General features: G+C 57.8%; 1 protein-coding gene across 1 annotated transcript in view; it reads right to left on the bottom strand.

Moving 5' to 3' along the window:
• Positions 1 to 17,293: 17,293 nt before the first annotated feature.
• Positions 17,294 to 19,500, bottom strand: part of LOC115301121 (apoptogenic protein 1, mitochondrial) — a 24,507-nt gene continuing 22,300 nt past the window's right edge. The window contains exon 5 of the mRNA XM_029950795.1: positions 17,294 to 17,643. Coding sequence (XP_029806655.1) covers positions 17,538 to 17,643 — 106 coding nt within the window. The 3' untranslated portion in view covers positions 17,294 to 17,537. The remainder of the gene's footprint in view (positions 17,644 to 19,500) is intronic.

Consider the following 19,500-nt stretch of genomic DNA (forward strand, 5'->3'; position numbering starts at 1 on the left):
GAGTCTCGGCGGACGCGCTACAGGAGGGCGCTGGGGCGCGGCGCCACCGCCCGAGGCCACCGCGCGCCCGACGGCCGCCTCTGCCTGTGCCCCGGCCCTGCCCTCCTGCTCTCCCGTATCCGGAATAATGTTCAATGTGTGCCATGCCCCTCCTTGACGTGTTTTATGTGCGCGTTTCAATCGCTCTGAAAAGTGCAAGGAGCGTCCAAAGGAAGGGGTCCCCAGCTCCTCCAAAGGAAGGGCTCCTAAGGAGCTAGGCTAAGCCAGGAGGCCTCTCTTCCTTCTCCAGGGAAATCTAGTCTTTGGTCAACACCCTGGCCGTCCCCATCTCGTTTTTCCTTCGCCCCAGGGTCATCGGATCCTCAAGAATCAGAGCTCAAGAGGAGTTTCCAGGCACTCCCCTCAGCCACAAAGGCCTCACACAAATTGCAACGCTAGTGCCCTGCAAGGACAGCCGTGCCACCCCCTGCTGCTGCACCCCCAATCCCGCAACAGCAGCCTTCAGCAGTCCACACCCCTGGCCACAGTACCACGACCTCTAGCCCGCGCCTGAAGGGCAGTTCTTCCAGGTCAGAGAGCCTCCTGAGCCTCATCCTGCTGCATTGCCAGCTATGCAGGCCTGACTCAGCAGCCGCCCGGAGGACACATGCTGATTCAGTGGGCAAGGCTCAGCTTTCTTTGCCTGCCACCAGCTTGGGAGGACCCCACCACCACCACCGCCACCACCGCCATCAGGTGCCTGCAGATGTCCCAAGTGCGGGCCTGTGGCAGGATTAACTGGGAGGTGCTCCTCCACCCCACACTTAGCTTAGGAACTGCTGCGCTTTTCAGCTATTTCAGCCCAGCACCAGCAGCCCTTTTATCCCTGGAATTACCCAGTCACTAGGCGAGTAAGTGCTCCTAGATTCTCATAGGGAGGTCCAATTACTTTACTATCAAATAAATGCAAAGATCAGCTTAAAAGGGGTGAGGTAGAGGCCGTGAGTCAAACCTTCCCACACTCCCTTAGTGAGCTGGCCACACTATTGTAACCAAAGTGCTCTAGAAAAAAGAGGAGCAGGCTGAGTGAGGCTCCTTCCTCTGTAAATCTGGGCTTAGTGACTTCACTCCACTCACCCAGAAACCTGAGATGCTTAATGTCCTCTCCTAACGAGTGACCAAGATCCTACCTCCTTGATACTGCTTTAGTCCCTCCCCTCTCTGTCCCCATTCCTGACACTCTGTTTAGGTTTTATTCTCTTGTTCTTTCATTCTCTCGACAAATATTTGTTGCACTGCTGTGGTCTCCACCATAAGAGCCAAGGTGTGCTGGTAAACAGGGTAGATTACAAGGCACCTGCTCTTGCTCATACGGTGCTATGTGGAGAAGAATGAGGTAATGGCAAGGTGGTGGAGTGAATTCTGACACAGGCAAGTGAGCTGAGACCTAACTGACAGGAAGAAGCCGAGTGAGCAAAAGGCAAAGGTCCTGAGGCAGGAATGGGTCTGGAGTGTCGGGGAAAGAGAGAAAATGCCAATTCAGCCACCACATCCTCTGATCCCTGAATCTGTTCCTGCCATTTCCTTCCTGGAAAGGCTTCGATGCACCCATCGCTCAGGGCAAGGGGCTGGAGCACAGGCGCTGGGGGGCCATCCTCACTCAGAGTCTCACACTGAGACTTATAATCACCTACCCTCACTGGTCATTCTCAGTAGCTTTCAAATCCTTGCTTAAAAAAAAAAAAGTTGACATTTAGAGAAAGCAAGTGAGAGAGAACGAGCTGAGGAGGGTCAGAGAACCCAAAGCTGGCTCGGTGCTGATGGCAGAGAGCTGGATTCGGGGCTCAAACTCATGAGCCATGAGATCATGACCTGAGCAGAGGTTGGCCGCTTAACCCACTGAGCCACCCAGGTGTCCCAGTCTCAGTGGCTTTCAATCCTCTGATCCTCACAGCCACTCCAAGAGAGGCACTGTCATCCCCTGGAGTGCACCTCAGGCCCTGCAGGCTCCCTGGCTTGCTCACTGATTCCTGGACAAGGATCGGCTGAGCTTTAGGAATCAGAAGGGAGCAGCGCTGTGCTTCCTAGGTGGGTGCCAACAGAGCTGAGGAGCCTTTGTGGTGGAAAAGCCTCAGCAAGGCTACTCAGGGGCACCGATTCCATGATCTGTCCTCACCCGCAAACCTAGAGGACCAGGCCCTGGGAAGCACACACGTCTGCACATGTCCTGCTGGCCTGCAGCATCGTGTGGCCAGCAGCTCGCTGGGCTAGCCGGGGTCCTGGAGCGTTAGCCAGGGGCCTGGAGGGTGAGGCTGTGTTCAATGGGGGCAGCAGGGGCCTTGGGAGCAGGCTCTCCTTACTCCCTTACTTGCTCTTCCATTCTGAAAACAGGCAGCCTCCATGGGTGAGCCGCTGCCACCTCCACCTCCGCCTCCTCCTCCTCCTCCTCCGCCTCCTCCTCCTCCTCCTCCTCTCTGCCTGTCTGTCTCCTGCTTTCCCCAAAGGTAGATGCCTTGTCCTCTGCCCTCCTCTATTTCTGTCTCCTTCTCCTTCTCTAACCATTCTCGTCTCCGTTCTGAAGCCTAAGAGATCAACAGGCAGCCTAAAGATCTAAACAGAGCTGGGGCTGGTGTAAAGACTCGGAGGAAACCGACAGGCCCCAGATGAAGCCAAGACTGAAGTCTTCTGGTCAAGGAAGAGTGAGAATGTGAGAACGAACGGGGTGCCTGGGTGGCTCAGTTCATTACTCAACGTGATCAGGTCATGATCTCGCAGTTTTTGAGATCGAGACCCGCATCCAGCTCTGTGCTGGAAGCACGAAGCCTGCCTGGGATGCTCTCTCTCCCTCTCTCTCTGCCCCTCCTTTGTTTGTGCTCTCTTTCTCTCTCTCAAAATAAATAAATAAACATGAAAAAAAGAAAAGAAAAGAAAAGTAAGAGCGAAAACATCTAATGCCAGCCTCCTGCAGACAGCCAGCACCTGGGGGCCAGAGATAGCTCAGGAGCATGCAGCCTGGGACTCACTTCACTCCTGATGCTTACTGAGCGCTCCTGGAGTCAGGTGTGAGGCTGGGTGACTGGAGGACAGACGCCCCTGCGCTGGCAGACAGCCTGTGCTGCTGAGACAGAAGGCCCGGGGTCAGGGGCTGAGGGGGGACGGCTCAGGGGGCTCCCTGGGTGAGGGGCACTCAGGTAGCAGGTGGCAAGAATGCAGCAGATGAGTCCAAGCAGTGGTGAGACTGTAGGGAGAACAAACAGTGCCCAACACAGAACAAAACACACACACACACACACACACACACACACACACATACACACACATACACACTGATTTGTCTGGATTGGAGAATGGAGAGGGCGCCCATCATTTTTCAAAAGCATCATCTTTTCACTGTAAATGTCTGTGGATGTCTCTGTCCAGGAGCTGCCCTTTGCCGGGGATTTCCTGAGGGGTCTGCAGTCCAGGGGGCAGCCGCAGCCCATTAGCGTCTAAAGAGGAGAGGGAGGGGGGAAGGGGGCAGAAGGGAGGGAAGGGGGCACCGGAAGCCTGCCTTTGGCTGCAAAGTGGCGCTGGGAAGCAGTCCTGGGACGTGTGTCCTCAGGTCGGGAGGGAGCGACCTGTCCGGGTCGTCCTGGCCAAAAAGAGGCCCAGGCACCCTCGGAAGGACAGGCGGGGAGGAGGGTAAGCACAGGCTGTGTGGCCAGTCCCCCCCAACTTCGCGCCAGCCTCGTCTACCCCCAACCCAGTCCCGCCGCTCCTCCGCCGCATCCCAGCCTGGGCACCGCCCCCCACGCCCCGTCAAGCCTGGGCACCGCCCCCTACACCCCTTCCAGTCTTGATACCGCGCCCCCACGGCCCCTCCAGTACGGATGCCACTGCCTTCCCCCTCCAGCTGGGCACCGCCCCCTACGCCCCCAGCAGCCTGGGGGCCGCCTCCCACGTCACCTCCATCCAGTTACAGTCCAGTGGGGACTGCCGCCTGGCATCTGGATCCGAACCCAGGCTCGGCTGCCTCCCCTCGGCCCAGGTCACGCCCTCTCTGGTGTGTGGCTTCGGTTCTGAAAACAACCTTTATCAGATGGGCAGGTGTGTCTTCCTTAAGGAGCCCCCGCTGCGGACCTTAAGCTGCAGGGGCCGCCCCTCAGTCCGGGAGCGCAGCAGCCCTGGGGCCGGAGGAGCAGGATGGGGGTGGGCAGCTCCACCAGCCTTGCTCTCTCTCACAAACTTTCTCTGAACGCGGGAGGGGCGCCTGGGGGGCTCAGTCGGTTAAGTGTCTGACTTGGGCTCAGGTCAGGATCTCATGGTGTGTGGGTTCAAGCCCTGCATCGGCTCTGTGCTGACAGCTGGCTCAGCACAGAGCCTGGAGCCTGTCTTTGGATTCTGTGTCTCCCTCTCTCTGACCCTCCCCTGCTCACGCTCGCTCTCTCTCAAAAATATATAAAAACATTAAAAAAAAGAAATTAAAAAAAATGAACACGGGAAAGTTGGGCCTGGGTCCTGCTCGGGGAAGCCCCACTGCCGCCTGCCCCAGGCCCCCAGCTTTCCTGACCGGCCCCCCCCCCCCCCAGCCCGCCCCCCCCCCCCCCCTCAAGCGAGGCGAGGCGGCCCAGTTCCAGGCCGAAGCCTCCAGAAAGCCAGGATGACTGCACTTCTGTGCTTTGGGGACCCTGCCCCGGGGGAGTGCCATCTGCCCTGCGGAGAGGCCCGCCACCCTGGTGCCCTGAGCCTGCGGCCGGCTGGCCAGCCAAGGGGCGCCAGGCCACAAGGGAGAGGCCCGGATGTCTCCACGTGCAGACATGAGGCACAAACACAGGCAGGAAGGGCAACTGAGTCTCTGTCGGAGAAAGAGCACTTGGCACCGGGTGTGGGGTCAACACTCATCACCCACTGCTGAGCCTTAACACCGTCAGTGCCCCCGAGGCTGTTTGCCTTACTACACACCCTCCCGATGAACCGTCAGACACCGAGAACACGTGCTGGGCCCGGAGGCCTGGCCTGTTTTCTGTGGTCATCGAGGAAGGGTAATGCCAGAAACCCGAGAGGGGAGGGCAGCTGTCACTGAAACAATTGCAATCTAGTCTGATGGACATGAAGATAGAAATAGCCCTGGTGGGGGCTCTGGGGGAGGGGTGTCTACTGGCTAACTAGGTTGGTGGAGCACATGACTCTTGATCTCAGGGTTGTGAGTCTGAACCCCACGTTGGGTATAAAGATTGCTTAAAAATAAAACAAAATCTTGGGGCACCTGGGTGGCTCAGGTGGTAAGTGTCTGACTCTTGATTTGGGCTCAGGTCATGATCTCGAACTTTGTGAGATCAAGCCCCGTGACAGACTCTGCTTCAGATTCTGTCTTCCTCTCTCTCTCTGACCCTCCCCTCCCTCACATTCTGTGTGTGTCTCTAACAAAAATAAACATTAAAAAATTTTTTTAAATAAATAAACTTTTAAAAATTATTAAAGGGGCACCTGGGTGGCTTAGTCAGTTAAGTGTCTGACTTCAGCTCAGGTCATGATCTTGCAATTCGTGGGTTCGAGCCCCGTGTCGGGCTCTGTGCCGACAGCTCAGAGCCTGGAGCCTGTTTCAGATTCTGTGTCTCCCCCTCTCTCTGCCCCTCCCTTGTTCACACTCTGTCTCTCTCGGTGTCAAAAATAAATAAACATTAAAAAAATAAAAATAAAAATAAAAAATTATTTAGAAAAGAAAGAAATGGAATGTAGACCCCACAAAATTCCCTCATGCCCCTTCTCAAGTCCCCCAAATACTGTTCTCTTGTTTTGTTCACTACAGTTAGTTTTGCCTGCTCTAGCATGTTATACAAATAGAATCATACAGTATCTGCCTTTTGTGTCTGGCACCTTTCACCCAAGTGGCAGTTTTCACGCTCACCCAGGTTGACGCTGCTCCGCGTGCAGGACGCCTTGCGCTGCCTCCACCTGGCTGACAGGAAGGAGGCTGGCCTGAGCTCTCCTGCACTGTCTCTGGCAAACAGACTTTCTTTTCTCTTGGGTAGAACACCCAGGCTCCAGGGGAGGCGTCTGTTTAGTTTTATCAGGACCCTGTAGACCTGCTTCCTAAGCAGCTGACCACTTTCTGCCCCAGCAGCGACGCGGAAACACAACACATGGCAAAGTGCTGTACCAGCATCCTTGAGGAGGGGTGGGCCACAGGGACACTCAGGGCCTCCTCGCAGGCTCCCAGGCCAGCAGGGGAGGGGGAGGCGGGGAAAGGGGACTCGCAGCCGCGCCTGCACCCGTTTGGGCACCACACCTGGATTACAGAGGGGCCTTGGGAGGCGGCCAGGGACATAGTTCCTCAGGGACAGCCCAGCCCCAAGGCACAAAGTCCCTTCATCAGACATCCTGTAAACCAAAGATTCTGCTGTTAAAAAAAATGATTTAAAATGTTGGACTATGTGCTCCAAATATGCGGTAAGAGATGTGGTCCAGGAGACTGGAGAGGACGCACGGCCGCCATCTTTGGAGAGAAGACCCAGCTATAACGGCGAGTGGACTTGGGACGCCCTCCAGGGGGGACAGCTCAAATCTGACACTCCTACGGCCGACTGGCCACGCCGACCAGTATCTCCCATCCCACACGGTCTTCTTACGGTGTGACTGACACTCCTCCCTTGCAGAGCTGTGGTCTCTGTCCCCTTCCCTTGAAGCTGGGTAAGCCTGTGACACAGTGGAAGTGACACAATGTGACTTCAGAAGGCAGGCCTCTCGCGGGAAGCCGGCCGCCGTGCTGCTGGAGGAAGCCCAAGCGGCCGCGGGGGGCCCACACAGAGCGCACTTGTGCGGACCTCCCAGCCGAGGGCCACTGTCACTGCCACGCACCTGAGTGAAAACGCCTCCTGTGAGACAAGCCATCCTTGACCTGCCGGGTCCGAACCCCTGGCCACACCACCTATGAGCCGGACAGAGTGGCTGAGACCTGCCATGAAGGTGTGGGCTCGTTTGCGACGCAGCTCGAGGAACTGGCATGTTCTCTTGGGTCCCCGAGCACTGGGGACTCACAGCCCGTTCCTCTGGGCACTCAGGGGCCTTTCTGGCTTTCTGGGCGGGGGTGGAGGGCATGGGTTAGGAATGCACTCCGCCCAGCCTCACTGCGCCCAGCCTCACTGCACCGGACCCTCCGGACCCTCCACCTCACACTGCCGCCAAAGCAAGCAGCACCCGGCCCCCCAACAGCTGAGGTGACGCTGGCCTTTGTGTCTCCCAGCATGACGCAAGGCACAGCGTGACAGGAGGGAGGAGCGAAAGAGGAACTGAACTAGGGCCCCAGCCCCAGGCTCCTCCACGGCACAATCTCAGCCTTTCCCCCGTGAAATGGGGGTAATTGCCCTGTCCATCTGCCTCCCAGGAACACCATGAGGAGATGGCGGGAGGGAGCCGGTCCTGTGCTCCACCCCGATCCCTGTGTGCCGATGGCCGAGACGTCGGGGAGGCTTCTAGGGAAGGGGGCTCAGCTGGAAGCTGGGGTCTCCTGTGGCCACCGTGCGACCCGGCAGGCTGGGGCTGCTCTTCTCTTTCTAGGGCCCAGAGCCCCAGGACTCCAGGAGGTTCCAGGACCTGGGCTACTCCCCCACCTGCCCCATACCCCTCATCCCCAAGGTCATAGATGGGGTCACATGGACTGTGTGGTGTTCCTCCCCTCCCTGCAACTACCTGCCTCCTCCAGGCAGTCCCCCAGGACTCTCTCTCCTGGGACCCTGCCAGCCTCAGCTCTGTACTCCCCACAGAAGGGCACCACAGAGAGGGGGTCACCAAGCCTTTCCAGGGGCAATTCTCTTGGTTATCAGGCTCTCCACAGGCCCTGCTTCTGCAGGACTCTGGAGCCCAGGGCCCGCCCTTTCGACCTCAGATGGCTGTGATTCCAGAAGGGGATGTACTTGCTCAGGACACAGATATGGGGCAGATGCAGAGCTCTTCCCAGTTTTTGGATAAAAATAGCCACGCAGGTGCCAACAATGTCCCCGAATCAGCACAGGCTGCTGCTGGCCGGCGACAGTCCCCTCTAAGAGCAGGACACTGTTGGGGGACCTTACCCCTGGATGCCTGACAGCGGCTGGCCACGGGCTCCAAGGTGCTCCCTCGACCGAGCCCAGCCTCCGGCCTGCTCTTCCCGGCCCTCAGCCCCGTCCGGCGGGACCGGACTCGCCTCCCAGCGGCTGAGCGCTCTGGGGCACAGACCCCACCTGAACCCCCTCGGAGGCTCCTGCTGCCCCCCCCCCCAAGGCCTAGTACAGGCTCTAAATAAATGCAGCTAAACCGAATGAATAAGTGAGCAAACCAGCAAACGAACGGGCGAGGAGACATCCAACATCCCGGTGTGGATGCCCTGCGCTTCCCCCAGGCTGGGGTCACACCTCCCAGGTGCAAATCCCGGTCTCCATCCGCCTCACCCCTCCCCAGAGCCACCTGTGGGAGCCCTGGAATTTTGGATGCTTCCATGCGGGGGGGGGGGGGCTCCGTGTCCTGGGGCTTTCTTACCTCTGCCTCTAGCTGGCATATGACCGAGTCTCTGCCCGTCCAGAAAAGAGACCCTCATCTCCCACCCATCAGTAAATGTGCCAGGCCAAGCCCACTGGGACCGCCGCCTGGCCAGAACACCTTGCACTGCTTGGCTTAGCGGATGGGGGGCCCCCTGGGAAGGTGCTGCTGCAGGATTGGGGCTGGGCCGGGGGCACTGGGGGCAGCCACGGTCCTCTGTACATGTGTCTCTGGCTCTCTGAGCTCCCACAGCCCTGCTTGCTTGGAAGCACCCCTGGGGGCTGGTGCAGGGGGGGCCCTCCAAGCTCAGACTGTCCACGTCAACGCCAGTCTGCCTCACCCAATCAGGGAGCCACACCTCCCTGGGGCTCGTGTCCGCCACCCTCTGAGACGGCTTCCTTCTTCCCTCTCCTCAGCTCCCGGTGGCCCTCCCGCCTGTCCACACAGGAAGTGCGATTATGAGCATTGTCTGCACCGGTTTCTTCTCTTAGTCGATGTCCTGGTCCCCGGACGACCTGCTGGATGCGCAGTCGTGTTTGGGAGAAGAGGCTCACCGATCCCCACCAGAACCGCATCTGCGCCGGCCCAGCCGGGGCCACGTGACTCCAGAAATCTCAGGAGAAAGGGGACCTGGTGGTGGGGCGCCGGCCAAAGATGGGCTTAGAGGGTCAGAGGGCTGCCAGGCTCTGCTCAGCTCGGAGTGGACAGGAGGCCGAGGCAGACGCTGAGTAAGGAAACGCACAGATGCGTGTATCATCACACTGGGCGAAAGAGGAAAAGTCCCAGCCTCTCGAGTGTCTGGGCCCGAGGCACACCCAGCACCCACGGTCCTGTCCACACAGAGTGCGCAAACCCTGTCCCTCGTGCTCACAGCCACGTTCTGTGAGAACCAACCAGGGCAGGGAGCGCCATCCCACTTTACAAATGGAGAAACTGAGGCTAGCAGAGGGCAGACTGGTGGCAAGTCTCGACTCCGATCCAGTCGCTGTGCCCACTTGGACGCTTCGGTAAGACTAAAGCTCATCCCGGGTTCTCGGCTCCGGGGACGACACTGGGGAAGAGACTTTGCGCACGGCCTCTGGAAATTTTCACCTATTGGTTCATTCGAGAAGCTGCTGATCCATCAGACGCGACTCTCGCTGCGCTTTCCCACGACTGCACAGCCACTCAACCTCGTTCCAAAACGCTCCATCCCTCCTGCGCTGTCATCAGCGCGGAGTCTGGAGCACGTGCAGGATGTCTGCTGAGGCTGCTGGGACAAAGGACCACAAATGGGGCGGGGGCAGGGGGACAAAACAGAAGCAGCTTCTCTTACGTTCTGGAGGCCGGAAGTCAGGCACTGAGGTGTGGGCAGGTGGTCCCCTGGGGCTCCGAGGGAGGGGCGTGCAGGCCCCTGGCCAGCTCCCATGGTGGCTTGAGCCCCTGGGCTTGACAACGCACCAGCCCAGCCTCTCTCATGGGCACATGGCCTTCCCTTTTGTGTGCCGGTGTCACAAGTCTCCCTCTCCTTCCTAAGGACACTTGTCATTGGATGGAGGGCCCCCTCCTAAACTCAGGTTGATCTCACCCCAATTAGTTACATTAATTAATTTAACTAATTAAACCAAGTCCCGGTTTCCAAACAGGGGCACAGTCCCGGGTACCAGGGGTTAGGACAGGGACATGTCTTCTGGGGGCACCCACTACAGCCGGCCGGTCTCCAGAAGCAGACTGCTGATGCCCCGTTTTACAGATGAGGCGAACGAAGCGCAGCAGGGAGTGTGGATGCCTCCGGGGCCTGTGAGAGGCAGGGCGGGGCCTGGCCAGAGCCCTGTGCTCTGGGGCGAGACCCCCGGGCCCCTCGAGGTACTGCAAGGGTGCCCCGAACCCAGGCGAGTGAGGCTCCGGGAGCTGTGGCCGACAGCGACACTCGCTTTCCGTGGTGAAGGGGCCAGGGCCCCCAGCCGCGCTCACTCAGCACATCCGCTGGGCCAGGTCCACCGTGCCAGGCACATGGAGGCAGGGGTGGGGGCAGGGAAGCTGGAGGTGACAGGACCCGACTCTGCCCCTACGGAGGCTGGGCGTCTCCAAGGACGGAGGGAGAGATTCTGGGGTTTGCAGACAGATGCGGCAGGACCCTGTGCTGACAGGAGGTCCCACTTTCTTTCTTTCTTAAAGGTTTATTTATTTATTTATTTAATGTTTTATTTATTTTTGATACAGAGAGAGACAGAGCATGAGAGGGGGAGGGGCAGAGAGAGAGGGAGACACAGAACCGGAAGCAGGTTCCAGGCTCTGAGCGGTCAGCACAGAGCCTGACGCAGGGCTCGAACCCACGAACGTGAGATCTGACCTGAGCCGAAGCCGGAGGCTTAACCGACTGAGCCCCCCAGGCGCCCCAGGTTTATTTATTTTGAGAGAGAGCACGAGAGGCAGAGGGAGAGAGAATCTCAAGCAGACTGTGCTGTCAGCAAAGAGCCCAACGCGGGGCTCCATCCCGCGAACCGTGAGGTCACGACCTGAGCAGGAATGGAGGGCCCCCCAGGCGCCCCACGAGGTCCCGCCTACTGTCGGGAAGGACTGGGCCGTGGTGCGGGGGCTGGGCCGTAGGGCGGCTGTGAGAGGCGTCCCCGCTAGGCCAGCCAGGCCCGGGGAGGCGTGAGGCCCGTCGGGCTGCTGCTTTCCCACGAAGGTAAAAATCTCGCCTGCCCACTGGTGCCCCCGGCAAAAGGCCCACCTGCCCTTTCACAGGCCAGCGCCCACGCCCCGGCTCCGGCTCTGTGCCATCTTCGCACTCTGCGCCAAACTGCGGATGTCCTGATGGCAAACTCATCCTTGGGTGTGCGTGCTGGGGTTGGGGGAGCGCTCACAACCCCAGATGCCTGGCCAGACCCCGCCCCTGGGACTCCTCCAACCGCGTCCGTGCCACTCATCCCTCCTCCGGGGGCTCTTCCTGTACTTTTCCACCAAGGACTGAGGACAAAGTGGACAATCATCACCGCAAATCAATAGCCAAGTAGCTACAAATGCAGCTTCAAACAGCCTGCATGCCTTTGGAAGACGGATCAATTCACTTTCAATGGCAGGAAAGGAAAGAGATGACTTTCCTGGAAGACCCGTGGGGTGAGCAGGACGTGGAAGGCTATGTCTGGCGAGGGGGATGGCAGTCCCACCGAGGGCAGAGGCGCTGGGGTCACGAGGTGGGGGTGGGGGCTGCACTCCCAGCCCCGAGAGCAGGGCCTGGCACGCAGTGGGCTGGGTCAGCGGGAAGCGGAACCCCAGACGGAAGGCCAGCGTGTGCCCGTGGCTGGGGGGCAGGCAATCGTGCCCCCCAGCCATTCCAGGGGCGCCGGCCTGGCTCAGTCGGTAGAGCCACTCGTGAGCTTGGGGTCAGGAGTTCAAGCCTCACCTTGGGCATAGAGCTTACTTAAAAAAAAATAGAAATGGAAATATATCAAAGAACAAATCCTGTATGAGTCCATTCACATGCAGTCCCTAGCGTATTCAAACTCACAGAGACGGAAAGTAGAAGAGTGGGTGCCGGGGGCGGGTGAGGGACAGTGTTTGAGGGGGACAGTTTGAGGCCGGGAGATGAAAGCGTCCTGGAGAGGGGTGGTGGCAGGTGCTTCCTGCTGCTGGGCCGCGCCGCTCAGGCGGCGCGGAGGGAAATGGGGCCGTGACATGAGCCCCCAGCCCCCACCGGGGCCCTGTCACATGGGCTTTGTGAGCAAGAAGCCCCGGCCTCCCCTCTGGGGACGCCGACTCCCCGGAAAGGGCAGGCGTCTACACCTTCCTGCACTGCTTGAACTTGCCAACCAGAGACCTGTTAAGTGCCAGCGGAACATGGCTAATCGTGTTTTACCTTTGTTTTTACAGACAGAGAAAAGGGACTCCTGGGTGGCTCAGCTGGTCAAGCGTCCAACTCTTGATTTTATGCAGGTTGTGACCTCATAGTCTGTGGGATCAAATCCTGTGTCAGGTTCTGTCTCTCTTTCTCTCTCTGCCCCTCCCCTGATCACCTGTTCTCTCTCTCCAAAGGAAAATAAACACTTGAAAAAATTAAAAAAAAAAACTCTCTCTTTCTCCCTGCCCCTCACCCACTTGCACCCTCTCTCTCTCTCTCAAAATACATAAATACATAAAAAAGCAGGGGGGCATGCAACCTGGTTTTTTAAATTTATTTTGAGAGAGTGTGTGCCTGCGCGAGCAGGGGAGGGGCAGGGAGAGAATCCCAAGCAAGATCCGGGCTGTCGCTGTGGAGCCCAGCTGGGGGCTTGGACACACAAACCCGTGAGACGATGAACTGAGCTGAGCCCAAGAGCTGGCTGCTCAGCTGACGGGGCCGCCCGGCGCCCCGGCGCGGAACTCCTGATCTTGGGTGTGTGGGTTCCAGCCCCACAATGGGGCGTAGCCGTTACTTAAAAGTAAAATCTTTCAAGGTCACCTGGGGGGCTCAGTTACTTAAGCATCTGGCTTCGGCTCAGGTCAGGATCTCACGGTTCATGAGTTTGAGCCCCGCGTCGGGTGAGCCCCACTTCTCTCTCTCTCTGCCCCTTCCTCACTTGCACCCTCTAACAAAACAAACAAAAAAGACTCTCTCCCTCTGCCCTTTTTGTGCGTACTCTCTCCAAAAAATTAAAAAATTAAATAAAATGCAAACTGACAGTCCATGCATTAAAACAAAATTTGAACATAAATGTCTTTTCTTGGGGAAAGAAATATCAAACACAAGATGTTACTACACAATTTCCCACAAGTTCTGTTATTTCCCCGTGAACAAGAAGTTTGAACTAGTCTGTAAATCTATAGCACAGAGGGCTGCTGGGCAGGACCCGAGGGGGCTGGCTGCTCTCTGCCTCCTCTGGTGGAGGCTGCTGGCACAGAGACAGCCGCTGCCCTGGCGCCTGCAGGGAGAGCCCGAAGGGGAGTCGGAAAAAGGGTTCATCAGAGCCGAGCCCTCAGGGGGACAGAGGGTCAAACACACGAGGCCAAGCCAGTCTAGCTCAACGCCTGGGCACAAGGCTTCTCTGCGACCGAAGACACAGCTCTGTTCTCTTTAAAGAGCTGGGAGGGGGTGGTGTGTGCCTGGGGGGGCTCAGTCAGTTAAAACGGGCCAGCCTCCGCCCAGCTCATGATCTCACAGTCCGCGGGTTCGAGCCCCACATCGGGCTCTGTGCTGACAGCTCGGAGTTTGGAGGCTGCTTCCAATTCTGTGTCTCCCTCTCTCTGCCCCTCCCCTCCGTCACTCAAAAGCAAATAAACATTCAAAAAATTAAAAAAAAAAAAAAAAAAAAAAAAGAGCTGTGTGTGAGGTTTCCAGCACAGACAGAGCGTGATGCGGGGACACTCGGCCCCTGGCTCAGGACAGCCCCCTCGTACTCCGACACTCTCTAGATAATTCCTGAAGATCCCGGGCTGCTGACAGCTCTGGACGTGCAGGGAACCAACGGCATTTCCTCCTTCAGCTCTGGAGCTGGGCTCTCCGCCTGCCCCTGTAGATGCCCTTTGGTGCTTGGGGACGGGCCCGGGGACAGCCTTACCGGTCACTCCCGGTGGGCAGCCACCCCGGGCAGGGCGCTGAGGCCGAGTGCCGGCGCCTCCCCCAGGCGGACGCCCCCACACAGGACTGAAGCGCCCCGGGGACGCCTGCGTCAGACCCCCTGCTGTTGCTGCCCCTGCACTTCTGATGGCGACACCTGGGTCCTCTTTTCTCGGACAAATATGAGCAATGAAGAGACCAACCCTGGGGCACCTGGCTGGCTCGGTCCCACCACCACCGGGGCTCCTGGTGGCTCATCCGTTGAGCATCTGACTCCTGGCTTCTGCTCAGGTCATGATCTCACAGTGTGTGTGTTCAAGCCCGGGCCGGGCTCCGGGCTGGCAGCCTAGGCCCTGCTTGGGGTCCCCTCCCCCACCCTCCCTCTCTGCTCCCCCCTTACGTGTGCACTCTCGCTCTCAAAAATAAATAAACTTTAAAACAAACCGACAAACAAAAATACAAAACACCAATGCCTACAAACAGCACCTAACACACAGAGGGGAGAAACAGACTCAATTTTACTTTACTTTTTAACTCAGAAAACAGAAACATTAACTATATCAGAGACATTTTCAAGGAAAGGCTGTATAAAATACGTCCCTGAGCTAATCTTCATTCTATAATTATTTAAAATCCACAAAAAATACTTTACTTGCATATGGTTATGACAGAAAATCCCTTTTTTATGCTTACTTATTCGAGAGAGAGATTGCAGGCAGGGAGGTGGCAGAGAGAGGACCTCAAGCAGGTCCGCACAGAGCCCGCCGCGAGGCTCTGACCTCCCGAACCCCAAGGTCGTGACCTGCGTGGAAGTCAAGTCCGGCGCCCCTGCAGGCCGCTGGCCTCTGGTGGTTCCGACCTCCTGCCTGTGCCCAGAGCTCATTCGAATAAGCTTCTGCTCCCGGAAACTCTCAAGGGTGCCAAGAAGACCCAGCGCCGGGGAGAGTGCTCACGCCGGGGGGAAACTGTGCGAACACTCGCGCTGGGCCACCGGCTGAAGGGCAGGGTTCCGGAAACAAGCTTTCTGGAACCCGAGGCCAACTAAACCCTGAGACAGCATGATCCCCTCTCGGAGTGGGACTCCGGGTACACCTGTATTTGAAGAGGCTTTTTACCAACAGCGCACGCGTCTGCTTGTTCAACGGTCCCACGGGTTACAAAATACAAGGGGCTTTCAAACTCTCCCTCCGCCTTCACACAGAGTAACATGTACCAACCGAGCGTTAACGGTTTGTAGTTAAATCACCCACTGGGACTCCCGTTCCTGAAAAAAATTTTCTTTCAGATGATCCACTTGTCTTTTGTTGTTACTATGGAAAGTTACCCTCGGAATTTTTAAGAACTGACGTACAAGGGCGCCTGGGTGGCTCAGCTGGTTGAGAGTCTGGCTTGATTTCTGCTCAGGTCGTGATTGCAGGGTGGGGCTGAGCCCCGTGTCTGGCTACACCGAGCGTGGAGCCTGCTTGGGATTCTCTCTGTCCTTCCTCCGCTCATTCTCTCGCTGCTGACCCTTACCCCAGTTAGCACCCACTTTCTCTTTAAAATAAAAAAATTTAGGGGGGGGCGCCTGGGTGGCTCAGTCAGTTAAGCATCCAACTTCGGCTCAGGTCATGATCTCATGGTTCATGAGTTCAAGCCCCACATCAGGCTCTGTGCTGACAGCTCGGAGCCTGGAGCCTGCTGCAGATTCTGTGTCTCCCTCGGTCTGCCCCTCCTCTATTCATGCGTGTAGTCTCTCTCTCTCTGTCTCAAAAATAAAATAAACATCAAAATAAATTAATTAAATAAAATAATTTAAAACATTAAAAAAAACTGATGTTCATTAAGAATTGGTAACGAGGGGCGCCTGGGTGGCTCAGTTGATTGAGCGTCCGGCTTCAGCTCAGGTCATGATCTCACGGTTTGTGGGCTTGAGCCCCGTGTCAGGCTCTGTGCTGACAGCTCGGAGCCTGGAGCCTGTCTTTGGATTCTGTGTCTCCCTCTCTGACCCTCCATGCTCACACAGTCTCTCTCTGTATCTCAAAATAAATTTAAAACAACAACAAAAAGAATTCATAATGATACCACTGCAAGTTGCTATTTATTCCAATGTCCTAACATTTAGGGCAAAGATGATCTTCAAATACGCTGAAAGTCAGCTACTTTGATGGAGTAAAGGAAGGACTGAAAGCTCAGTCACGCGGGACCCTAATCCTGCCGGCGGCCCGAGGACACGCAGTGGCAGCCGTGCTGGTGACAGGCTGAGCCCCAGCGGACCCGGGGTGCGGGGTGAGGAGACCCTGTGCTCTGCTCTGCCTGGCGCATGCATTCCACCCCACAGGGACCTCTGTCAACAGAAAGCTGGTGAACAGGGCGCGGAGCCCGAGTGCCCGGGCAGCGCTCCCTGGGAGGCACGGCGTAGGCAGCGCCACCTCTCCTGGGCAGACACGAGGCCAAAGGGGCTCCCCCGGGAACCCCATTCTCCGCGGGGCCCTTACGGCCTCCCTGGGGCGGGGGGACCGTGCCTCCGCTGCCTTCTGCGCCTTCTCGGTGCAAACCATGTGTGGCGGCGGCAGTCAGAGCCACGGAGGAGACCTAGGCTGCCCGCTGTGCTGCCGCGCCTCACTCTGTGACACAGGCTGTCCGCCCAGTGGCGTGGGGTACATCCGGACGCCCGTCCGTCCTCGGCGGACACAAGCCCCTGCACGGCCAGGCTCTGAAGGCCGCGTCCCCAGTGTGGTGGCAGATGACCCCTACGGGCTGTGACTCCCCCACGCACAGGGCTCCAGGACAGAGGACAAAGAGAGCCTCGCACTTTATAAAATGCTCCCTTACTTTCTAGTAGGCTCTGCCCCCAGCGTGGGGCTGATATCACAACCCCAAGGTCAAGAGTCACAGGCTCCCCAGACTGGGCCCGCCAGGTATCCCGGCGGTCCTATCTTAAATAATGCCGATTTCAGAAGACTCTGAAACACGAGGGATGTGGCCCAGCAGCAGGGCGTTCAAGAAAGTTTGAAACGGAAGCTCCACCTCCTGCAGGAAACGGAAGAGCGTTCTCATTCTCCAAAGGTGCCTCTGCCGTCCCCTGCCGTCCCCTGCCGTCCCCGGACCCAGAAGCGGCACCTGCTTTCACATCTGCAGGCACGACTGTCCCAGGACGGCCGAGACTCATCCGCACCGGCCGGGAGCGCGGGGCGCGGCTCACTGGGCCACCGGCTTTGGAACCCCTCCTGCCGGTGGGCTCAAATCTGCAGATCAAGTACGCTAGTATTTTCATAGGATTCCAGTTCAAATGGGTAGAATTCAAAACACAGAAAACAGGTGCACAGTGCTTGGGTTTTATTGAGTATCACGTCTGTGACCCAGGGCCGGCTTGGAATCCACAGGCGGGAGAGTCACCAGGACCCCCGTCCTCACGGTGCACCCTGTCCTGACATAAGACAAGGGCCCCCCCGAGTAAGGGGCGGGACTTGGGTCACTTACATCTTTAGGGCCCTTGGAAAATGAACTCCCGAAGCCGCTGCTGCTCGTGGGAACTCGGACACCAGCGCGTGGGGCAGGGTGGGTCCTACATGCTGGTCTTCCTTGGCTTTGGCCTCAGCTTGTTCCAAAGCCTCTCCAGGGCCACTTTTCCCATGAAGAAGGTGATGGCAAAATTGCGCTTGTACCAGTCTCTGTGGAGAAACAGGACAAGCACGTGTGACGCCCCCAGTAACTGAGGACCGGCACCCCGGCTTCTGAGGGAGCTCCCAGCCAAAAAGCAAGTCCTCCTGACCATCCCCCACCTTTCCTCACTGCTTCTTCCTTCTTCTGCCCTTATTAAAGCTAACCTGTCCCTGGGGCGCCTGGGGGGCTCAGTCAGTTAAGTGTCCAACTTCGGTTCACGTCATGAGCTCACAGTTCCTGAGCTCGAGCCCCAAGTCAGGCTCTGTGCTGACAGCTCGGAGCCTGGAGCCTGCTCTGGATTCTGTGTCTCCCTCTTTCTCTCCGCCCCTCCCCTGCTCGTGCTCTGTCTCTGTCTCTCAAATATAAATGTAAAAAATTTTTGAAAATTACAAGCTGAACTGTGCCTAAGACCCTTCCCGCCTGGATTTCCATCAGGGTGAGAACACGGCTTCACAAGTCGCTGGCCGCGGCCTCCACCTCTGCCCACTCCGCTGCAGGCCTCCTCTGGTTTTTGCTACAAGACTCCAGAAGAGGAGACTGGGGCCTCAGGAGTCCCGTGGCATTCCAGGGGAGACACAACTGTTGAGTGATGGGGCGTGACCACTGGGCCAACCAAGGCAGGAGCCCCATGGGGACCATCCTGGTTTGGAGCCTTGTTTGCACGAGAAGCACATGGCAATGCACTCTAACCAGAGAAGTTACTGTATCCAAGTGCCGTCATAAAGCTCCAGATCCTCTTTTTCTAGCTGATCTGAGCCTCCATGTCGCTAGATGGATAATGCCAGGACTGCCCTGGATACTAGGATGGAGCTCACCAACGGTCAGGGGCTTGCTTGCCCACGAGTCACTGGACAGAACTCGCAGACTCACCCCACTGCTGAGGGGGCACAGCTCGGGGAGTTTCTGCGACAGAACACACACCTTCCAGGCTCTAGTGCGAAGCCCTTGGAGGCTGAGGCGCCGGGAAGCAGCGATGCTCTCCAGCCAAATGAACCCACGAGTGGACGGGGAACTTCCATTCCAGACCGGACTCACATGGCTTGCTGGGTCCAGTACAAAGGGAAGCAAAATGACCACAGGCTCCAAAGAAGCGAGAGCAAGAGGTAAAGATGCTTGTTTTCTGGAGCCTTCACATGGGCTGAGCAGATGGCCTCACTCCTGGTGGGAACTGTCTTGCGTGGTCACAAATGGGGACCCGTGCCCTAAATAAACAAGACCTCCAGAGAAAAGAAAACCTGTGCTCCGTGGAGTTTAAGTTCTCCAGTTACTAAGGAAAAGCCAGATTCCACTCCACTGACACTTCAACAAAGCGTAGGGAACCGAAATTCTGTTTCCATGGGTTTCCATGGGGAAGGCAGGGGCAGGAGGCGGCGCGGGCACAGAAGGGGCTGGCCTGTCTCCTGGGGGCGCCGCACAGCACGCGGCTCCAGCCCACGTCACACCTGACGCGGGCCTCGGGGGATCACGCAGCCGGCTCGGGGTAAGACAGGACCGGAGGGCCACCAGGAGGGGCACCAGCATGCTCGTGCTGCCGCTCCTGAGCTCGCCCACCCTCACCCACTGTCCCCTCGACCTTACCTGGCCCGCCGGCTGCCACTGCCACTGCCCCCTTCCATTTTATTGAACTTATTTTTATTTATTTTGAGAGAGTGTGTGGGGGAGGGCCACAGAGCAAGGGAGAGAGAGGATCCCAAGCAGGCTCTGCGCTGTCAGCACAGAGCCGGATGTGGGGCTCCAACTCACCAACGGCGAGATGGACATTTAAAGACTGAGCCACCCAGATGCCCCCAGGCCATCATCTTAAACAAGGTCTTCTATGCCCCCCCCCCCCCCCCCCCCCCCCCCCCCCCCCCCCCCCCCCCCCC

Source organism: Suricata suricatta, chromosome 9 (assembly GCF_006229205.1).
Source record: "Suricata suricatta isolate VVHF042 chromosome 9, meerkat_22Aug2017_6uvM2_HiC, whole genome shotgun sequence".
NCBI classification, from domain to species: domain Eukaryota; kingdom Metazoa; phylum Chordata; class Mammalia; order Carnivora; family Herpestidae; genus Suricata; species Suricata suricatta.